Source organism: Camellia sinensis, chromosome 2, assembly GCF_055761805.1.
Source record: "Camellia sinensis isolate YWXY chromosome 2, ASM5576180v1, whole genome shotgun sequence".
NCBI lineage: Eukaryota > Viridiplantae > Streptophyta > Magnoliopsida > Ericales > Theaceae > Camellia > Camellia sinensis.
This window is the reverse complement of record NC_138962.1, coordinates 19,410,683-19,433,834: the sequence shown is the minus strand read 5'-3', so window position 1 is coordinate 19,433,834 and position 23,152 is coordinate 19,410,683. Positions and strand designations below refer to the sequence as shown.

General features: G+C 34.9%; 1 protein-coding gene and 2 long non-coding RNA genes across 3 annotated transcripts; 1 reads left to right on the top strand and 2 right to left on the bottom strand.

Moving 5' to 3' along the window:
• Nucleotides 1–106: 106 nt before the first annotated feature.
• Nucleotides 107–1,326, bottom strand: LOC145819502 (uncharacterized). The gene is made up of 3 exons (XR_014360251.1): nucleotides 1,227–1,326; nucleotides 924–971; nucleotides 107–268 (listed from the first exon to the last, which is right to left on the bottom strand). It is a non-coding gene; the product is annotated as an uncharacterized LOC145819502 (long non-coding RNA).
• A 5,400-nt stretch (nucleotides 1,327–6,726) lies between these two features.
• On the top strand, nucleotides 6,727–10,699 carry LOC114320689 (protein FAR-RED IMPAIRED RESPONSE 1). Its single transcript, XM_082913869.1, has 3 exons — nucleotides 6,727–9,985; nucleotides 10,075–10,167; nucleotides 10,261–10,699. The coding sequence occupies exons 1-3, from the start codon at nucleotides 8,837–8,839 to the stop codon at nucleotides 10,405–10,407; spliced, it is 1,389 nt and encodes a 462-aa protein (XP_082769995.1). The 5' UTR covers nucleotides 6,727–8,836; the 3' UTR covers nucleotides 10,408–10,699.
• A 1,493-nt stretch (nucleotides 10,700–12,192) lies between these two features.
• LOC145819501 (uncharacterized) lies at nucleotides 12,193–22,122 on the bottom strand. Its single transcript, XR_014360250.1, has 2 exons — nucleotides 21,905–22,122; nucleotides 12,193–12,757 (listed from the first exon to the last, which is right to left on the bottom strand). It is a non-coding gene; the product is annotated as an uncharacterized LOC145819501 (long non-coding RNA).
• Between the last annotated feature and the right edge of the window lie 1,030 nt (nucleotides 22,123–23,152).

The window sequence follows — 23,152 nt, the reverse complement described above, 5'->3', positions numbered from 1 at the left end:
TAAACCAATCAATCAATTTCAATCTCCCCTTCAACTATATGCAAGACTTTGTAATGAATGAGATAAAATTCAATAAAAAGGGACTACCACCTCCAGCAATCCTTGGTCTTCTCCTCCAGTTCATAATGAATGAGACTTTTGACAATCATGTTAAACCAATCAATCCTTGGTCTTCTCGTCCACCACCTCCAGCAATCCTTAGCCATTGAAGTGTTTGCTATCTTCCCAGAGGTCCACAACCAACCACCACATATACCTAATACCTACACTAATGTAGTAAGCAAAATATATATTGTTAATAGTCAACCTGTTCCTAATTGTGCTTGTTCAACATATTGAGGAGTTTAGAAAGCAACAGGAACAAAAATACAACCTGTTTTGGATAAATTAAGACATGCACACTACATGCTTTTAATATAAGTTAGTATTATACAAACACTGAAATATCACTTTCAGGCCCACAAACAAGGTCTATAATATAACTCACCACTCCCATTTCCCAACCACCTTTACAAAGTACCTCATTTGAAGTTAAAACAATAACACATGTTCACAACTCATTGTAAACTCATATCTCAACACAGTCTGTATGTTCCCCAAATCAATTTGCCGGTAATAAACTTTAGGTAGAAGCAACAAGGCTATAAACAAACAAATAAATAAATAACTTAATTAAGTTGGAGTTCAATTAGATTTTAATCAGGAACATGTAATTGGTTGTTAATGATCATCAAAAAATTGAGATTTTCGAGGCCATGATTTCAGCAATCCGAACATGTTCTCGTGGAAGATGAATTGGTGAATTACAAATTTGAGACCTAAAAGGGACAAAACAAAAACTTTTCACATCTCTCAATTTCCCACATACCAAAAACTAAAATTAGTAAGTAAATTTTGACAAACATTGGAGAGAGTAAACAAACCTGAGCTAGAGAAAGTGCGTCCTTGGTACCTCGGATCACTTCCTGTATCTGCAAAACACCGAACACCATCACACATTTCTCAGGAAACAAACACAACCAAATGAGGGGGAAAAAAAGAGTAGATGAAAACTTAATGGATGAAAATGAAAACTTACCATCATATACATATACACATCAGTTATGATAATTTCAGAGTAAAACCAAATGTTAATGACTGAGGAACAACCAACAAGGATCAAAACACATTAATAATTAAGAGGAAGCCACAAGGGCATATGCGCTTCTGTGTTTTGTTGAACTTACCTATGATTAATAAACCTTGCAACATTTCCATAATGTGTTGCATCTAAACAAAGAGCCTCTTCATCCTTTAAGACTCTTTCTGAACCCCAATCATCTCTAATTTTTTCTCAAATCCCCTCCAAAATCCTATATCCATATACATCAAAAAAAAAATAAAAAATAAAAACATATATACTCAATAGATATATGTATGATGATATATCCCATGGTATCTTTTGAAAGATTAGGACAGCTTTACAGATGGACAATGTATTCTCAACTCAAACACTATATACTATTTCTCTGAAATGGATCTGGCTCGAGCGGTTACGAAAGCGAGAAAGATTAGGAATGATTTTGTTTGAATTACCTTAGGAAAAGGAGAGAGAGGAGGATTAGAGTCGCTGAAGAGGTAGTGAAAGAAGGCTTCGAGATGGAGACCTTTGCGATGGAAGATATTGAGGTGTTTGAGTTCATTGAGAGACTCCATGATCAACTCTGCGTCTTCTTTTATGGCTTTATCTTCTCCCTCAACCTCGATCAAGAACCTGTGAAGGTGATCGACGGTCATGATTCCATTTTCGGAGTAACGGTCGAAAAGGTCTCTGATCTCGGCTGGCGCTTCGGCTACTGTCGGCTGGCCCTCGTCTGCCGCCGCTCGCCGTCGATCTCGAGAGAGAGAGAGAGAGAGAGAGGGGGGGGAAGAAGAGATTAGGGATTTTTTTGGGTTTGAGATTAGGGATTTTTTTTTTTTTTTTTTGGAAGGGGGTGTGGAAGCGGGAATGGGAAAAAAATAAAGAGGGGAGCGGGAATGGAAATCAATTTAGGGGCGGGGATGAAAAATAAAAATAAAAATAAAAAATAATTAAATAAATTTATTTTTTGTTAAAATATATATATTTTTTGTAGTTAATGATTTTTTTTTAATTTTTTTTTTGTTTAGTTATTAAGATTGAAAATTTATTTGTTTCATTTTTATTTTAATGAAAAAAAATATTATTATTTTTTATTTTGTAGAAGTAGGGGTAATATATATTTTAATGAAAAATATTTTTCACTAAAATAAAAGTTAATTTTCTGTAGTCAATGAAAAATATTTTTCTGCGGCCTTTTTTTTTATTACTAAATATCATGAACTAATTTTTTGTGGTAGAGGAAAAGGAGCGGCAACAGTAGTGAAGGTGGTGGATAAGAGATGATGGTGGTGGTGGTGGTGATGGTGATGGTGAAAGAGATTAGTGGTGAAGCTGTGGTAGTGGTAGTGTAAATGGAGTGGCAGGGGTGAAAGAGAGGTAATGGTAGTAGTAGTAGCAGTAGTAGTAGTGGTGGTAATGGAGTGGTGGTGATAGTAGTAGTAATGGTAGTCGTAGAGGTGAAGTGGCGACAGTAGAAGTAATAGTGGTGGTGGAATGGTGTTTGCAGTAGTGGTGAAGGTGGTAGAGGAGATGGGTGGTGAGAGAGAGTGATAGACAGAAAAGAAACATAGAGAGAAGAGAGCTGGACGAGAGAGACAGAGAGAGATAGAGAGAAGAGAGATGGGCAAGAGAGAAGAGAGATGAGCAAGAGAGACATAAAGAGAAGAGAGATGAACGAGAGAGACAGAGAGAAAGATAGAGAGAAGAGAGATGAGCGAAAGAGACAGAGAGAGAAAAGAGATGAGAAAAGAGATGAAAGAAGAGATAGATGAGTGAGAGACACAGAGAGACACAGAGATGAGGGAGAAAGTGAGCAATGTGAACACAATGGGGGAGAGAGATAAACAGATAGATAGACACATAGAAAGAAAGAGAGAGAGAGAGAGAGAGAGAGAAGAGTGAGAGACAGACAAACAGACACAGAGAGAGAAAGAAAGAGAGAAGAGTGGTAAGTGAGAGAGAGATAAAGAGATAAAGAGATATAGAGAGAGAAAGACAGAGAGAGAAAGAGATAGGGAGAGACATATAGAAAAATAGAGAGAACAAGAGATGAGAGAGATATATAGAAAGAGAGATGAGTGAGAGAGATAGAGATAGAAAAGAGATGAGCGAGATAGAGAGAAGAGAGATGAGCGAGAGAGACATAGAAAGAAGACAAATGAGAGAGATAGAGAGAAGAAAGATGAACGAAAGACACACAGACAGATAGACAAACAGACAAAGAAATAAGAGTGATGAGTAAAAGAGAGAAAGAAAAGAGTGGTGGTAGTTGAATGGCATTTGCAGTAGTGGTAAATGTGGCAGAGAATATGGGTAGTGAGAGAGAGAGATGAATGAGAGACGAATAGAGAAAAGAGATAGAGAGATAGAGAAAAAAACAGAGTGATGAGCGACAAAGTGTGCCGTCGCAAATAGTTCCGTCTCATATACCCACTTTTCTTGTAGTGAGGAATGAGAAAGAGTTGTGTGTGAGAGTGAGATGAGAAACAGAGAAGGGTTAGGGCAAAATTTTGGGGGGAATCCCCAATTTGAGAGGGAATTTCAAATTAAGATAAAATTTTGTGAAAATATTTGCTGCTAATTTTTTTAGAGATGTGAAAAATAGATCAGGCTTGTTAAATTAATATTTTTTAATTTTATTTATTGTTTATACTTTTTACTTTATTGGAGTTTTATGACTCAGTTTGTGAAAAAAAAATTACAAAATTTAGAAATATTTAGAAAGTATAAATTTAAAAATAAGTCTTACTAATCAGATTTATTTACTCATAAGTCATGAGTGAATTTTTTTTACACACTTAGCCTTCGTTTTGATAATGAAATTTTTTTAAAACTTTTTAAATATATGTTTTGTGTCCGTAAAATGATTATTTCATTAGTACTGGTAATAATATTGAAAAATTTATTAAAATGATAAATAATTGGGATATTTTGTCTTTTATTTGTGAATTTTGATTTATTCTTAATTTATTAGTGTTATTGAAATATGATGATGTAAAAAGTATAAATAGTTTAATTGTACTTTTTAAAAATAATAAATTTATTATTAAAAATTAAATTCATCAGACTGACCTGTAACTATGCCTTTAAATTTTTGCAATGTAAAACTATCGACAAACAGCCAATAACAAGTTGCCCATTTTAGCATACCTTTCGCGTGAGGGCCCAATTATTAAAAGATGTGTTCAACCCATCAAATGAAAGCCGACAACTTCTTCCATCTAAAAATAATAGTCTATTTTCAGAATTTAATTTCTTTTTATAATACAATTATTATATTTTAAAAATATTAATTTTTCAAAATTACCTTTTGATAGTATATTTTTTTAGAAATATCAATTGTCATAATTGTACTTTTTGTATTATTAATGGATTTAAAAAAGGACAAAATAAGAAATTCATATTATTTTAATAATTAATTTTTTTTAAAAATTAAATATTTTGAGATAATAAAAAATAAAATAAGATATTAATAATTTTGGATGGTGGGTGTACAACCTAAAAATAAAAATAAAAATAAAAATAACTATTTTGTTTAGTCAAATTTTCAAGTGGAGACTAATGGTATTGTTATTAATAAAATAAAATAACTATTTTGTTAATTTTTTTATTTTCATTCAGCTACCAAAAAATGTAGTAGCCAAAAGTAGGTCTTTGGCGACTAAAAGGAATTTTGTCGCCGAAACTTAACATTTGGCAACCACAATTTTGGTTGGCAAAGATTAAAAATTAATTTTTTTATTTTCATTCGGCTACCAAATAATTTAGTAGCTAAAGGTAGGTCTTTGGCGACTAAAAGTAATTTTGTCGCTGAAAGTTAACATTTGGCGACCAAAATTTTGGTCGGCAAAGATTAAAAATTAATTTTTTTATTTTCATTCGGCTACCAAAAAATGTAGTAGCCAAAGGTAGGTCTTTGGCGACTAAAAGGAATTTTGTCGCCGAAAGTTAACATTTGGCGACCAAAATTTTGGTCGGCAAAGATTAAAAATTAATTTTTTTATTTTCATTCGGCTACCAAATAATTTAGTAGCTAAAGGTAGGTCTTTGGTGACTAAAAGGAATTTTGTCGCCGAATGTTAACATTTGGCGACCAAAATTTTGGTCGGCAAAGATTAAAAATTAATTTTTTTATTTTCATTCGGCTACCAAATAATTTAGTAGCTAAAGGTAGGTCTTTGGTGACTAAAAGGAATTTTGCCGCCGAAAGTTAACATTTGGCGACCAAAATTTTGGTCGGCAAAGATTAAAAATTAATTTTTTTATTTTCATTCGGCTACCAAATAATTTAGTAGCTAAAGGTACCTCTACGACTACTAAATTTTCTTTTAGTCGCCAATTGGATATGTTTAGCTACTAAAATTTTTTTTAGTCGCCAATTGTAATATTTTTAGCTACTAAATTTTTTTTAGTCGCTAATAATCAACATTATCCTACTAAAAAAAATTAGTAGCTAAAAAGTTGACTTTTGCCGACTAATATTATTTTTGGTAGCCAATTCCATGACTTTTGGCGACTAAATTATTTTTGGTAGCTAAAAATGATCGGCAAAAATGCATTTTCTTGTAGTGACGCTTTGACAATCGAATTAATTTTGCAATCATTGAAACTGAATTTTTTTAAATGAAGCATTAAACCGCCGGGAATGTTTCCTATTTTAAAATGCAATTCAAGTGTTTGTTGAATGATGTGACAAATATTAAACAGCTAATTTGGTAGAGCGATTATTACTAGAAATATGTGGTAAGTCTTCTAATTTCACCATTGTGTAATACATATTTATACTCAGGATTGCTTTCAAGTAGAGCTCATGTTACCCATCAACAATTGGGGGTTGGTTTAGTGGATAAAATTTTCGAATTCCTGGCTCTCAAAGCTTGAGTTCAAGTCTCCATAACTTCTTGTTGGGGTTAAACATATTTTTTTGCGCCTAGAGCATGTGAGGGCCTAAGCTTCGGCCCGGACGACGACATAAGTTTAGGTGCTAAGGGACAATACTCCTTGATGAATATGTTAAAATAGTCTATCTGAATATCCATTTAATGAATCAAAAAAAAAAAAAAAAAGTCCATGTTCCCATCACCCCACCATATAATAATAATAAGAAGAAGAAAAAATGAATTTTTGTTTCTTCTTTGGATAAATTACAAATAAACTCTCTGAAATTTATTTAAAATACAAATTGTCCTTCTAGTTTTAAAAATTACAAATATCTCATTATTAAAATTTTTTATTTAATAGAATTAACAGAAAAAATAAATTCCTAACTACTCCTCTATTTGACAATAATATTATCTGAATTGTTAATCAAAATTTATTTTTGACATCATTAAAAATTGTTAATTGACTAGATAATTTTCTATGTAATTGAAAATTTAAAAGAACGAGATATAATTTCTAAAATACAGTTCCGATTCAGACCCCCTTCAAATTCGACCCCTAGAACCCCCACTGACGTGGCAACTGGTTTAGCAATGGTGAAGAATACTTGCACTGTGATGGGTGTGATACACGCACCTGTGGGAAAAAAAAAAGACAAAACAAAACAAAACAAAAAAAACAAAAACATTGGCGCCCCAACTTTCACTCTTCCCTCGTTTACTTTCACTCTTCCCTCTCCGTCCGCCATAGCTCATAGCTCTGTCCCTCTTCCGTCTTCCGTCTTCCCTCCTCCGTCCGCCATAGCTGTATTTCTCAGAAATCGACGGCCATATCCGCTTCGTCTATATCTCTCGCTCTTCTAATTCGTCCCTAGTCCGTCTACCCGCCATTCATCATCAATCTCTCGGTCTCCTAATCTTTGATCGCATTTTGTCAGGTAATATTTTTCCCCCATTCTATCTCTATGTCTCTCTCGCTTTCATACATACATACATACATTTAGCAATCTCTGTGTATGTCTGCAATGCCGAGTGTGAACACATTAGAGAGACAGTAGAAGTATGGCAACACTGATTTGTTCTATATTACACAGTAGAAGTATAACAAAAATAATTGGTTCTATAGCCTCACAACATTATACATTCAATACTGATTTGTTCTGTAGAAGTATGGCAACACTGATTTGTTCTGTATTGTAGAGTAGAAGTATAACAGAAATAATTTGTTCTGTAGCCTCACAACATTATACATTCAACACTGATTTGTTCTGTAGAAGTATGGCAACACTGATTTGTTCTGTATTATAGAGTAGAAGTATAACAGAAATAATTTGTTCTGTAGCCTCACAACATTATGCATTCAACACTGATTTGTTCTGTAGAAGTATGGCAACACTGATTTGTTCTGTATTATACAGTAGAAGTATAACAGAACTAATTTGTTCTGTAGCCTCACAACATTATACATTTAACACTGATTTTCAGAAATAATTTGTTCAGTGTGGCAACACTGATTTTCTGAAACAAAGTTATCAGAAATAGTACACTCTGTCAAATACTATGATCTGTATAGCTTACTTGTTTTGTGATCTGCATAGCAGATTGAGGCTTGGAGAACACTAATTTGTTCAGTGTGGCAACACTAATTTGTTCTATGATCTGCATATCAGAAATAATATATTCATTCTAATTTGTTCTATGATCTGCATAGCAGAAAAATGGCAAATTTTCAGTGATGTTTGGGTTATTTGGACAATTTAATGATCTGTTGTATTGAAATCATTCTAAAATCATTCTATTTCAATTTCATTTTTCAAAGTGGAAGAATGGAGGTTGATTCAAATGGTGGTAACAATCCTTCAGTAAATGAGGGTGAACAAGTTGAAGAACCTAAGAAGGGTATGTATTTTAGCTCAAAGGAAGAAGTGTACACATTTTATGGAAAATATGCTAAGCATGTTGGATTTTCTATAGCTTGTAGAGCACAACATTTTGGAGATGATGAGCAATTAAAAAACTTTGCAATTGAATGTTCTCGAGCGGGGGAGAGGAAAAAAAAATCAAAAGTGAACCCTTTGAAGCCATCTTTGTCAACAAAAATTGGTTGCAAAGCAAGGGTACAAGGTAGTCTACAAAAGGATGGGAGATATATGTTAACCACAGTTAACCTTGAGCATAATCATGATTTGATTCCCACTGATTCACGTCATTTTGCAATGAATAAGAAAATTCTTACTCCTATGAAGAGACGATTAGAAATTAATGATGAAGCGGGGATTGGGGTGTCTAGGAACTATCATTCAATGGTTGTTGAAGCGGGGGGGAGGGGGGGTACGAGTCATTGACATTTGATGAGCGAGATGCAAGGAATTACATTGATAGAGCTAGAAGATTGAGGCTTGGGGAAGGTGATGCCCAATCACTTCAAAGTTATTATATGAGAATGCAACCACATAGTGAGAAATTCTTTTATGTGATTGATGTTGATGACGAGTGTCGCATTAGAAACTTGTTTTGGGCTAATGCAAGGAGTCGGGCTACTTATGAAGCATTTGGAGACGTTGTTTCATTTGACAAGACTTATCTGACCAACAAATATGACATGTCATGTGCTCCATTTGTAGGAGTTAATCACCATGGACAGTCCATTTTACTTGGGTGTGGATTGTTATCTAGTGAAGACACTGACACATTTGTTTGGCTATTTAAGTCGTGGTTAAGTTGCATGTCAAATCGTCTTCCAAAAGCTATCATAACTGATCAGTGCAGAGCTATGCAAAATGCTATAGATATTGTATTTCCACAGGCTCGACATCGATAGTGCTTATGGCATATAATGAAGAAAATCTTAGAGAAGTTGAAAGGATATGCTGAGTATGAGCGCATAAAGTTGGCTATGCAAAATGCAATTTATGACTGTTTGACAAGAGATGAATTTGAGAATCAATGGGAACAGATGCTTACAAGATTCAATCTTTATGATAATGACTGGTTGGGGGTACTATATGATGAGCGGCATCGATGGGTTCTTGTATATGTTAAAGACATATTTTGGGTTGGCATGTCAACTACACAACGAAGTGAAAGCATGAATGCATTTTTTGATGGATATGTCAACCCGAAGACTACATTAAAACAATTTGTTGAACAATATGGCAATACATTGAGAAGCAAGGTAGAGAAAGAGAAGAAATCAGACTTCAAGTCTCGACACAAATTGTTTGATTACCTAACTATACATGGCTTTGAGAAGCAATTTCAGCAAGCATACACTAATGCAAAATTCAAAGAAGTTCAAGGAGAGTTGAAGAGATTAGTTTACTGTCAGGCGGTGATTGTCAAAGAGGAGGGATCAATTTGTACATATAATGTCCAAGAAGCGATGGTAGTTTGTGAGAAGATGAAGCATGTGGACTTTGTTGTATATTTTAATTCAATCGAATGTGAAGTTCAATGTATGTGTCGGTTGTTTGAGTTTAGAGGCATTGTGTGTGCTTACTCACTCGCTGTGCTTGTGAGAAGGTGCATAAATGAGGTGCCAAACAAATACATTCTGCCACAGTGGAGAAAAGATTTGGTTCGAGAGTACACATCCATTAAAACCACATACAGTGACTTTGGAGGTGATTTCAATGCAAGTTGTTATGAGAGAATGAACAAGAAATTGACTGGCATTTTACAACTTGCTAGTAACTGTGATGGGAAAATTAAAATGATAGACGTTGGGTTGGATCAAATTAAGGATAGAGTCATGAAAGATGAATCTGGTGATGGGAGTAATTTACAAGCTTGTACTACTTTCATACCATCTTGTACAAAAAGTCTGATTGCCACCAGTTCTGCAATTGTGTTTACTACAAGGAAGGTGATTAGTCCTTTGGTTGCTCGGCGAAGAGGCCGTCCAATTACAAAACGAAAGGTTGCCAAAGTAGATCAAATAGTCAATCGGTTCAAGGCAACGGCAAAAAAACAAACAAAAGCAAAGGTAAAGTGTATATTCAATTGAACTTGTTATTTATTTTTGTTTTTTACATTATAGCAATTCAATCATTAATCATTCTTGCGAAAATGTAGGCTGCTAAGGAGCTTCGATTTGAAGCTCAAGCTCAAGCTTATGCATTGTATTATCCTTATGTGGGTGGCATGGAAAATAGTATGTATGTACCGGTACGTATTGATAAGACGACCTTATATGAATTGCTTGTTTTCATTTTAAATTTTATTTTTGTAACATCTACTTTTTAACTTCAATTATCATAGGCGGTAAATGCTATTGGAGGCACATCTGTTACCCCATCAGAGTTAATAAGAGGCACACCGGGAAGTTTGATGAGTGCACCAACTCAAATTTTTGGTTCTAATGCATGCACACCGGGAATGAATGATGTACATTATAGACATGTTTGATTTGTTTATTGAACTTTTCAATTAGTTTTTGAGATTAGAACTTATTATGTTAAGTCCCACATTAGATGTGTAAAAGATGTTACGTATTAATTACCAATGAATACTAAGACTAATCATTATTCTGTTTGATTTGTATTGATACAACATTGCCAGCTGTGATGTTGAAACTTTATTTAAAGTCAAGGATAATGCTGTTGAAAAGTAGCAGACATGAGTACAATATAGTTGAAATCAGGGAAAGTTTGTAAATCTGCTGGAAATGTTGATGAATTACTACATTCTTTTTCCAAAATCTGGCTCTGTTGTTGATCTATTACTACATTCTGTTTGAGGGCCTGACTTCACTGTTGTTGCCTCTGGACCAGACTTGTGTTTCTCTCTCTGCAGCATTGACAACAAATTGGGTCCTGCAATTTCAGTTTGTAGTGGAGACATTCCTGCTGAGATGATTGGGTCCTGCAAGTTGGGACATTTTTTGAGATGATTCCTGTGTTCCACAACAGTTTAAGCACTTTTTTGATGACTTATATACTTACATGCATGTTCTCTGCTCTTACATTAAAATTCTGTTGAAACACCTTTTCTGTTGAAAGCAGCTCTCATATGTATGCGCATATAGGATTTGGGTGTTTGTGATGACCTTCTCTATTTAGAGTCTGGGGATATGATAGATCCAATTTCAATTGAATCGGTTTAACAATTTATTTGTGAATTCTGCATTGCATGCCTGTATTCGAATGCATAGTGTAACAGTTGTTGACCCTTTGTCTCATCATATTGGGCAATGGTCTTTATTTTATTGTTCCTGTTCATGGAGTAAAAAGTTAATGAAATTAAGTTTATATTTTGCTGAAGTATTTTTTAATTGGGCAGTGGTCTTTAAGCTGCGTCTTCTTTGAAGCTAGATGGAAATATGGTGGTAAAGTAGGGTTGGTTTGTCTAGAGCTTTACCCTAGTGTTATTGATAATAATGCTCTTGTATTGAGCATGTTACATCACTGGCTGTTAAATTGTGAAATATGGCTTCTGTGAGAGGAATTTTATGTCCATTCTGGTTGATGCTTAGAGGGAGCATAGCATCTGTGGTTTTGCTGCATTAAGGTATAATGATAACTGATGTGGGAGCATAGCACGACTATGCTTAGAAGGAGATGATTCTGCTAACCTGAAATAAGATAGATTCTTAGCGATTACTGATGTGGAGCATGTGGTTCTTGATGATAACAAAATTAAAATTTCCATGTCCAAATTCTGAAATATGTGCCATTTCGAAGAAATGTTCCACTTTATAGATATGAAGATAGAGTTCCAGATTATCTTTTAGTTTGGTATTGGATGAGATTTATATGGATGATACAAACTCATTGAATTCATGAATTTTCCTAGTATGACTCACATTTGCCCAGAGGAACAACACATTCAGCTTTGATACTCCAGATGGTATAGAACCAATAAGGAAAAGAAAGAGTTGCAGGGAAGGAAAACTAATCCTAAGAAAACTATAATAGATAAAATCATAAACAAATTAAAATTTGTCTTCTTTTAAGCTCTCAAATTATTACTTCCTTCAAGATCTCTATCATTCTCCCAGGCTTGGAATTACTCTGCGAGGAGTAAAGGCAGTGATGCTACTCAAATAAATGAGCATCTCAAACGGCAAACACGTGTTCAATATCAATCTGTTAACATCAAAGATTCAAGAGCATCTCAAATGGCTAACACGTGTTCAACATCAATCTGTTGACATCAAAGATTCAAGAGCATCTCAAATGGCAAACACATGCAATACATAACCAATATTGGAAGCCAACAAAACTCAAAAAAGGTACAATACATATTGAGTGTAAAACAGTAGTGTTCACTCTACTTCTACTTTTACTTCTACCTCTACTTCTACTTCTTCTAATGCTACTACTTCTAGTTCTACTTCTAAGTTGCATATATATATATATATATATTATTACATCTTCATAAGTACTAACGCAGCAATTACAATCAACACAAACAACACATATTGCATTTTTGAGCTTTGAATTCGAAGTTGTTCTGTCATTGATCTTTGGTGTTTGGTAATAGATCGTAATTGTTCGGTCATAAATTGAAGTTGTTCGTTGACAGTTGGCATTTCTCCTTGTGCTTGTCTTGGAATTTCATGGCCTTTACATTCTGAATTGATAGGAAGGCACCATCCAATAAAACTACCACAATCAATGCAAGAGTAAAATAACTTATTTTTATTTCGATCGGTCTTGGAAATTCGAATGGTGGCCTTCTTATTACATCTCGGACAATTTTTGTTCAAGTATGTCAACCGATCTGAACTACTACCATTGACACTTGAACTTGACATCTGCAAAAATAATTTCTCGTCATTAAACTATTACAATCAGTGTTGATGTTGGCCAATTTTTTAAATGTTCACAATGTAAATAACAGGTACAAAAACCAATTTTTTAAATGTCCACAATGATACAGACCATAAATATCCTACTATAATTTAAAAAGGAAAAACAAACAACATAAGAATAGCAAATATCAAATGCACAAGTATGAGTATTTTAAGCCAATTCTCCTCATGACCTGCATAATGTGAATAATGTGAATCCATTCCTAGAGGCACCATTCATGGAACTACTAAAGTGGTGTTTGGGAACTTGGTTCCCAAATTTTTTTCTCATTTTTTCCACAAAAAGACAAAAGTTTTGCAAAACCAAAAAAAGCAGATCCAAACAAAATATCACATCCAACCCCATAATCATTTCACTTTTTCTCTCACAAACATCACATCCAACCACAAAAAAATCCAACTATCTTTCCAAACACTAAAAATTTTTTATCCAATAATATCCTACAACTAAAAAAACCTACATAAAAACCCACTTCCCAAACACCTACTAAGTTTAACCAAACTTTTCAGTGGTTAACATAATGGGGAAAATAAAATCAGTAATATACAATACAGTCAAATACACCCAAAAATCAGTAAGATATGGCACAGGACAAAATGGGATGGGAGGATTATTTTTTATTGTTAGATAGAAGGGGTGGCTAATCCCATGGTGGGGCAAAATGAATATCATAGGGGGTGTTTGTAGCGATTCCGGTTTTGACCATTCTTTCATGTTTTTCCACTTCGACTGAGCAGGTCGGGGATTGATTTTGACGCGGTCAACTTACGGGGTCGATTTTGACCCGAAAGCAAAAATGCAAAATGCATTCGAAATTGCTTACAGAAAAGTGTATTTGACGATCGAGCGGGACTTTCCACGTGCGAACGGACCATGTTATATCAGTCCATAAAATTAGGGTTTCATATCACTTCTTATAGCCCCCTCTCTCTCTATCCTGATCTAGAGCTTCTCTCTCTAAAAGTCACCTTCTCTCTTTGATTTCTCCAAATCTTTTGGGACTTAAGCCTAAGTTTTTCACCAAAGTTGGTCATCACCTTGAGGGCTTCATTCTGTGCGGTGAAGATTGAGTTTCGACACCGTTAATTTTAGGGGTTTCATCTCATTTCTTCTTCAAAACTTGAGGTAGGGATTTTTTTTGAGTTATATATATATATTTGCAAGATCTAGATGGCTTTCGAAATCATCCTTTGATAGCTTCTGAAAATTTATTTTGATTTAAGAAGTTGAGCGATTTTGAAAGTGGGTTTGTCTCTTGTTCTTTTAAAATAATCTCATGGGTTTTGATCTTTGTTGATTGAAGAAAAGATGATTTTCGAGAGTTGTCTTTCAAAAGATTTGAGCTGTGTAGTTTGGTGAGAAAACTTAGAAATTGGGGATTTTAAAAGAGATTGAAAGTCCATGAGTAATATTGTTATATTTAATTTTGTGTGCCAAAATAAATACTATTTAGAAAATTTCTTATTTATATTTGTATAAATGATTAATTTTGTGGATTATGAGAATTGTTGTTCATTTTAGAAATGGTTATTCAGAATGTTGATATAGTCTTGAAATGACTAAACTGTTGAAAATACTTGAGAAGAGGAAATTGTGTTATTCCTTGGATGATGAATTGAAATAAAAGTATTTATGTTTATCTTGTGAAATTGGCATATCATTTCATTTTATTACATTAGACTTTGAAGGTTGATTTGAAAACTTGCATTGTGAAAAGAATGTTGAGAAATAAGTTTTCATGAAATGGTTTTGGGGTAAATATGTTGGTAAGTCTTGATAGGTGGTGTAGAATAAGTTGGCCTTCGGGTCCGGAGTGAAAGACCGAAAAATCCACGCGGATAGGTGTTGAGCCTTCCGGTTAATACCAGTAAAAATAACAATTTGGTAGTACTCATATAGTCTACTTGTAGACACCGGCCTAGGGATTACCAGAGACGTATTTACCGCCCTTGAAATAAATTGTTAAGTTTTGAACAATTGAAATTGTATGATATCATTGAGCATGATGGTTTTCAAAAGATGAAAAATGTAATTTATCTTCAAAAAGGGCATAGCCTGGCATGTGCATTTCATCTCTTGAGACTTGTATAAAATGTATATACTTTGTTAAGAATTTTCTACTGGGCTTTATGCTCACCCTACAGGATTTTTGTGTAGGAAAAGATATGGTGATTCCACCCAACTAGTGGCGTGGAAGTATGTGTGTTGGGAGTACAATGCTCTCATTTTGCGTGACTCTGTTTTGTAAGCCAAGGGCTGTATTTGTGTTGAGTTGAAACTCTATTTTGTGTAACCAAGAATGTTCTTGGATAAATTTGTAAGCCTGTAGGGCACTTATTATCTGTTTGGCTTCCATTTCATATTTGTTGTAAAATGCATGTTTGGGATTAGAACTGAAGCATTGAGATGAGAACAACATGTATTTGGCATTTGGGATTTAATAGAAATAAGTGTATGGATTAGTTTGCTATATACATGTGTGTATGTGTGTGTCTATCAGGTGGGTTTTGTTGCATAAATAGATATATCATGCCCAATTTTTTTTTTGGGCATTACAACTTGGTATCAGAGCTACTGGGTTTGAATATTGGAGCTCGTGAGAAGTGGTTGTTTAACCACAATGAGTTCATATAGCATGCTTAGGAAGTGTTATGCATTTTGTGACTATGTGATAACATGCTTATATGACTAAATGGGTATGGGATTGAACTTTTGGGATGTTGTTTGCGCCTGTTAAATTCCTTGAGGTCTTATTAGAAGGGTACTTGATCAATACTCATTCTACTAAGAATTCTTGGTTTTTCGTGGGACGAACCTCATCATAAGAGTATAATCCGTATGTGTTTACATGACTAAGTGCTTATGTGGGGTGAAATTTAATTGTTATATGGTAGAGGAATATATAGCATTATTTTGATCAAACATGTAAGGCAAGCTGAGGGCACGTATAGGTTAATGTGCTAAATTATTTCTCTTGTGTCCTTTGTTAGGATGTCAAGAAGGGGTCAAGTCCGTGGTGGTAGAGGCGGGAGGCGTGGTAAGGCTCGCCGAGGTGTGCATGAGGTACCGGTCCATAGGGTTCTAGTGCAAGAAGAAGGGTTCGGCCAAGCTAATATGGCCGAGCAAGAAGGCCAAGCTAATGTAGCCGAGCAGGTGGAACAAGCAGATCAAGCCGCAATGGGGCCCTAGCTTGAGAAATGGCAGGGGCTTTAAGAGAGTCTATCAACTTGTTAAGGGCAGAGAATCAAGCCCGAGAGAACACCGTGGAGTCAAGGACAAGTTTCCTTACTAGAGAGTTTTTACGGGCCAAACCAAATGAATTCCATGGTGACCCCGATTCCAAGAAAGTGGATGAGTGGCTCGAACAAACTGTGAAGACGTTCGAGATGCTTCATATAGATGATAGCGAGTTGAGGGTGACCCTAGCGAGTTACTACCTCAAAGGGGATGCGGGTCAGTGGTGGAAGTATGCCAAGGGTAGGGTGGAGCCATCATGGGAAGCCTTTATGGTAACTTTCCAAGATAAGTATTTACCTCCCGTTGCTAGGGAGAGATTGAGGCAAGAGTTCAAAGACCTTAAACAGCTCGACATGACCGTGGTCGAGTTCGAGGCAGTCTTCTCTAGTTTATCTAGGTTTGCACCAGAGTTGGTGGCAACGGAAGAGCGTCGTTGCATTGAATTCGAGAAAAAGTTGAAAACCAAAATTTTCTTTAAGATTATTGAGAACATGATTCGGAACTATGACCATCTTGTAGAGTCGGCAGCATACGTTGAGATTTCTGTACAAGCCGAGGAGGAGAGGCTTCGGAGTTTGAGGCCTAGGGGCCAAGAGTCTCAAGGAGACTATAGGCAGAATAAGAGAAGCAGGGGTAACTTCTCATCCCAGTCTCAACCACAACAGTCTAGATCTACTTTTCCTTTGCCTAGTTCGAGCTCGGGAAAGAGTACACAGAGTGGCTTCTCTTGTTTCAAGTGTGGCCAACAGGGTCACAAATCCTATGACTGCCGACAGAAGGAAGGAGGACAGTTGATGTTACCACCACCACCTAACCGATCTCAAAGCCAATCTCAGTCTCAAAATAAAGGTCAAGGGTTTAATTATTATCAGTGTGGTCAACCGGGGCATATGAAGAGAACTTGCCCTCAGTTGGGAGACGCATCTAGCGCATCAAGATCGAAGCAGACTTAGAGCCACCAGCAGGCTCATTCAGCTCGGGCTTCACGAGCTAATTAGGAAGCCACTTCGGCTCAGTCAGTACATCAGGCCTATGCTTTGAGAGAGGAGCAAGTTCATCAGGGGCCACAGGGGCGTGTGTATGCTGTTACCGCACTAGAGCAGTTACCAGGAACCTCAGTTGTGAGAGGTATTTTTGTTGTGTGTAATACTTTGGCTAATGTATTGATAGACACGAGTGCATCTCATACATTTATATCTACTTGTTTCTGCATTGGGGTTAGATGTGGCACAGTTAGCGTCTCTGCTCCAAGTAAAGTCACCTGTTGGGGGTATAATTGATTTAGACCGGGGGTGTCATGATTGTGAGATAGAAGTTGTAGGGCATCGACTTCCATTTGCTTTTATATTGCTAGACATGTTAAGTTTTGATATCATTCTAGGCATGGACTGGTTATGTTCGTACGAAGCTGTGATAGATTGTTACCGTCAGAGAGTTACAGTTTGCACCTCAGGTGGTGATCGTTTCTATTTTCTGAGGAACCAAGTTAATAGAGCCTTGTCGCCAATTATTGACCCTCGTAGCAGGAGCAAGCTTAGTGGCCTTCTTGCAACTCTCTTGGATAGTGAAAGTGACGGGGTTCGTGTTGAGTTACCAAGGGTAGTTTGTGAATACCCAGATGTCTTTCCAGGAGATCTTACTAGTTTACCACCTTACCGGGGGATCGAGTTCTCCATTGAATTAGTGCCTGGCACGGCACCGATTTTCATGTCACCGTATAGATTTGCACCCGCCGAATTGCATGAGTTGAAGATTCAACTCCAAGAACTTTTAGACAAGGGCTTCGTTTGCCCTAGTACATCGCCTTGGGGAGCGCCGGCTCTCTTTGCGAAGAAGAAGGATGGGTCATTACGGTTGTGTATTGATTACCGCAAGTTGAATAGAGTTACAATTAAGAACAAGTATCCTCTATCCAGAATAGATGATTTGTTTGACCAACTTAGAGGGTCTTGTTGCTTCTCAAAAATAGATTTGAGGTCGGGATACCATCAGTTGAGAGTCCGAGAGGAGGACATTCAGAAAATAGCCTTTCGTACGCATTATGGCCACTATGAATTCCTTGTAATGCCCTTTGTGTTAACCAATGCGCCTGCTTCCTTTATGGATTTGATGAACAGAATTTTTCAGGAATACTTGGGCCGTTTTGTGGTCGTTTTTGTGGACAACATCTTAATTTATTCGACCTCTGAGGAGGAACATGAGGCTCAATTACAGGTAGTGCTTGAATTGCTCAAGAAACGCCAATTACATGCCAAATTTGAGAAATGTGAATTTTGGTTAACCGAGGTGAAGTTTTTGGGGCATGTAGTGTCTAGAGAGGGAGTAACAGTAGACTCCTCAAAGATAGATGTCGTACATGATTGGGAACAACCCAAGAATGTTTTTGAGATTCAGAGTTTCTTGGAATTAGCGGGGTATTATCGACGATTTGTAAGAGACTTCTCTAGACTGGCCGCACCTTTGACTAGATTGACTAGAAAGGGTATCAAATTTGTATGGAGTGAGGCTTGTGAAAAGTCATCCTAAGAACTTAAGACTAGATTGACCACCGCACCGGTCTTGATAATTTCGGAAAGGGGTTTGAATTACACTGTCTATTGTGATGCATCCGGGGATGGGCTTGGTTGTGTCTTGATGCAAGAGGGAAAAGTTGTGGCCTACGGATCACGACAATTGAAAACTCATGAGAAAAATTACCCCATCCATGATCTAGAATTAGCAGCGGTGATTTTTGCTTTAAAAATTTGGAGGCATTACTTGCATGATGAGAAGTTTGAGGTTTTCTCTGATCATAAGAGTCTAAAATATTTGTTTTCTCAAAAAGACTTGAATTTATGACAACGAAGGTGAATGGAATTTATGGAGGATTATGACTTTGAGTTACACTATCATCCAGGGAAAGCCAATGTGGCAGCTAATGCTTTGAGTCGAAAATCTGTGAGTAGTTTAGCATGATTGACAGGTATTTGATCAACAACTGAACTATGAATTTTTTTCTTTTCTTTTCTTGGGGTCAATTTGAAATCTTGGTCTACATTTGACATATGGTTTTTGTCTTGCTTCGTGACACATGGAATGGATGTTTACATCGTTATGTTTAGGAGATAGGTAGCATGCGTAGTTTGGTTGACCATGTGTGGTGTTTTTGGTGTCATGTCAGACATGGCAGTCTCATGTTATTTAAATAAAAAATGTGGCCATTTTAGTTTTGTAATGTGCGTTGAGCTAATGATTGTGTGTTGTGTACTGGGTTTGCATTTGTAATGTAAGAATTATTTGTGTGTGAGTGGTATGCTCTGCCGATGTATGTGTGATTAGTTGTTAGGGCGCGTGGTGTGACAGAGTATGCAGTTGCATATTTGATAGTAATGTATGACACTTTAAGTGGTAATGTGGCAGTTGATATGGACGTGTGCACGTTTATACCGCGAATTAGTGATTGATAAGGCATTCATAAGTGTCACGCCTTGTATTTTATTACTCGAATAACATTACTAAGATTCATTAATTAAGTCTATTTACAAATGATAATTCATCATTTGATGAAGTGATGAATAAATAAATGTACATATTCCCTCTCGTTATACAACAGTGTCATTTATATACAAATAAAAGAAATGCCCTAAAGCTTACAATAAATAAGAGCGTGTTTCCCTTTACAAAGCATAGAACTCAGTCAAAGAAACAATTAAAAAGCTTTACGACTCATCACCACTTTATAACCATGTCAAGGTAAAACCTGTTGTTTGATCCTTAAGTCTGAAACATTCCATGTACACATGTACAGGTAAGGGGTGAGCAAACCACTAGCTCACCAAACAATCTCATATTATAACGTTAAAACACATGCGGGTCTAGCCATACAGTGATACCAAATAGATATATATATAAAGTAATACCATGCCATAACCTTATGATTTTATTACCTAATTCCTTAAATTCAAGTTTAATAAATTAACCACACTTATTAACTTAAATAAATTAACATACTTCAATATCAACAAGATATTTTTTTCAAAAACCAATGCGATGCCATGCTCAATTTATATCACAATTCATTTTATCTCAATTCATTAGTCATGTCCATTTCATTCAATCAACCAAACTAAGAATATAACTCAGTGGGTCTCTAACCAATATAGCTATCACACAAATACATCTATTGCCATTTTACGAAAATTTCGTCCACGAGATCGGCACTCATGTATACGCGCGGTTTTGGGACTTTTACCCTGGACACACAGGCCAACTTAATTTCAATGGAGTCCATCTCCTATCTCCTCCCAAACAATGGAGTACATCCCCTTTTTCCTCCCAAAAAATCATACATGTACAATGTATTTAAAACGTAGTCATATTCAATGACAACCAACCAGAGATTAGTTTCAATTCACCTAATTCTCATATAATTTTTACAACAATCAATACTATCCTCCACCGATAGCTAAAAATAGTTTTCTCTAATGCATTAATTAAAAGATAACAACATGGATATACAATCCAACATGCAACCATAACTTGGAATCCCTCATGATTCCCAACACTTGAAAACAATCCATATTTTACTTTTTAAAGCCAAACTTCTAAACAATAGGTTCAATAACATATAACACAAAAGCGAGCACAAGGTTTCATCAATTCCTAACTCACACACTTTATCAATGAAATGTAATTACAATCTTTCCAAAACTCATTACCATCCCAATATTAAATAGAATCAAATTCCCATTTTTCTCATGCAAGTAAAATCTCGGGATCTTCAAGTTAAATCATAATTCTCAATAAACATAAGTGAATATTTTAACACTTAATCAATTATATCAAAATCTTCTCTTGACTATAATTGTAACATATAACACGAGTGTTCACTTTCCAATTATCAACATCAACCTCATCAAATTAAACCAAGAAAAATAATAAATAAAATAAAAGTTTTGATAACGCATTCTTGCTTTAATCCAACTCATCCATTTGCTCCAAACGAGCTGAAATCACATTATTTTATTTTCTTGTTAAAGACCGTCAAAATCATTCAAATATCTCATATATGAACTTGAGGTAATATTAAAATAACATAACTTAACTAGTAAAACTAGGGACCAAATACTATACCTCATGAACTTAATCTCGTTTATTTCTCCAAATCTCATATATGGTCACTTTATCACTTTTAGTCTCATATATTAAAAGTTAGGAATCAAACCCAATAACACCCCTTTAATTACGAAGGATTTAAAATATTAATCAAACTGATTTAATTCATCAAATTTGTAAGTTCATTATATTCACCATCTTCCAAATTAATAACACCAAACATAACTTCACGTCTCATCTCTCAAATATACCCACATTTCATGCCTAGCCAATTTTCCCCAAGTCTCTACAAATAATAATTTCACAACTTTTCTAAAATTAACTAATCAACATGATATTTACATCAAAAAATCTAAAAATATACCCAAGAGTACACCTTTTAAAGTTTCAAGTTCAAAAGCTCAAATCTTATATTTTCCTTTCCATAAAAAATAAATAAATAAATAAACAAAGATGACAATTTATATATTAATATTCATCAAATGTCACGAACATAACACCCTCTAGAGGTTTTAAATCCCAAAATCACTCTCTAATTCCAACTTGATAGTTCTTACTTGTGTTCATGAACATAAACTGATTTTCTCAAATAAATTTCAAAATCAAATATGGAATAACATTTTAACATGGTTTTTGACAAATAAAATAACCAATCATAATCATAAACAATATACACACGATTTAACTCCTATCATGATATATTTTTCCAAAATAACCCTAATATGGATTTTAAAGTAATAATATGGAGAAAACCCTACCTTAAATAATGAAGAAGAGCAGATCTGGTAGGCAAATCTTACCCAATCATGAATCTAAAACTACCATTGCGAAGATTACGACGAGCTCTCCGACTTTTATTTACAAAGTTTTTGCAAAATCTCACTCTAAGGACTCCCATTTGAAGCTCAAATGTTGAGCCAACAATGGGGGCCAAAAGGGGGGAGAGAGAGAGAGAGAGAGAGGGAGGGAAAGAGAGTAGGAGCTCTCTGTTCAAGAAAATAAAGGAAGAGCAAAAGAAAAGAGTAGCAAGCAAGTCAAGTAAAGGGGCGTGGGGAAGGGTAGCGCCACATGGGTTGTCATCAACTTTGATAATTGTATTATTTAAAATTTTGTAATAATATCTTAAAATTTTATAATATAAAATGATATAATTTTTTTCACCATAAAAATATAATATTTTTGTATACCACAAAATGTAATATTTTGCTCACTATAAAATATATACACATTTTCATTCACTACAAAATATATAATTTTTCATCGTATGATACACATTATAAATTCAACTTTCAAATATATATTATAATCATATATAATAAATAATTACAACTCCCAATATGGTCACTACCAATCACATAATAATAATAAAAAAAACCAAACAGTTATATATGAGTCATAAACAAACTCAAATTAAATTGAATCTAAGCTATGGGTCTTGAATTAAATTCTCACACATAAGCCAAACATGGCCTAATTATATACCAAAATAGACACAATTAAATAAAAAAATAACAAAATTTCAATTTAATTTGAACATTAAAAATTAAATAACAAAATTTTGATATAAATTAAACCGAATGCCAATCAGTCCGCAAATTTTCATAAAATAAATACTCATCATTTAATTCTGAAATTTTTTATCCAACATGCTAGACTCATATGGGAACAACATATAGAAATTTCAACAAATTTCAAGAATGAGAACTATTTAAAAAAAAAACAAAACCGAACTATTTTTACACAGAATTTTACACAGCACTCCAAATCCAAAAATTTGTTCAATTAAATTATGCACTGACTATTTAAAAAAAAAACTCCTGGGTCATTACAATAAGTGGGTGTGCATAGATGTTACGTTGAACCGTAACATGTACCCCAGTTTGTTATTGTCTTTTTGAAGGACTTTATATGATGTTGTTAACAAACGTTGAGTGTTGAGAACTATGTAAGCATTGTATGTTTGCAAATTGTAGTTGGACATGTGTAAGAAAAATAATCTTTCGTGC

Bases quoted from the DNA above. Each gene is read 5' to 3' on its own strand.
- LOC114320689 (XM_082913869.1), top strand. From the start codon at position 8,837: ATGAAGAAAATCTTAGAGAAGTTGAAAGGATATGCTGAGTATGAGCGC. The intron at 9,986-10,074 runs GTAAAGTGTATA...GCGAAAATGTAG, and splicing joins AAAAACAAACAAAAGCAAAG to GCTGCTAAGGAGCTTCGATT. The intron at 10,168-10,260 runs GTACGTATTGAT...CAATTATCATAG, and splicing joins AAAATAGTATGTATGTACCG to GCGGTAAATGCTATTGGAGG.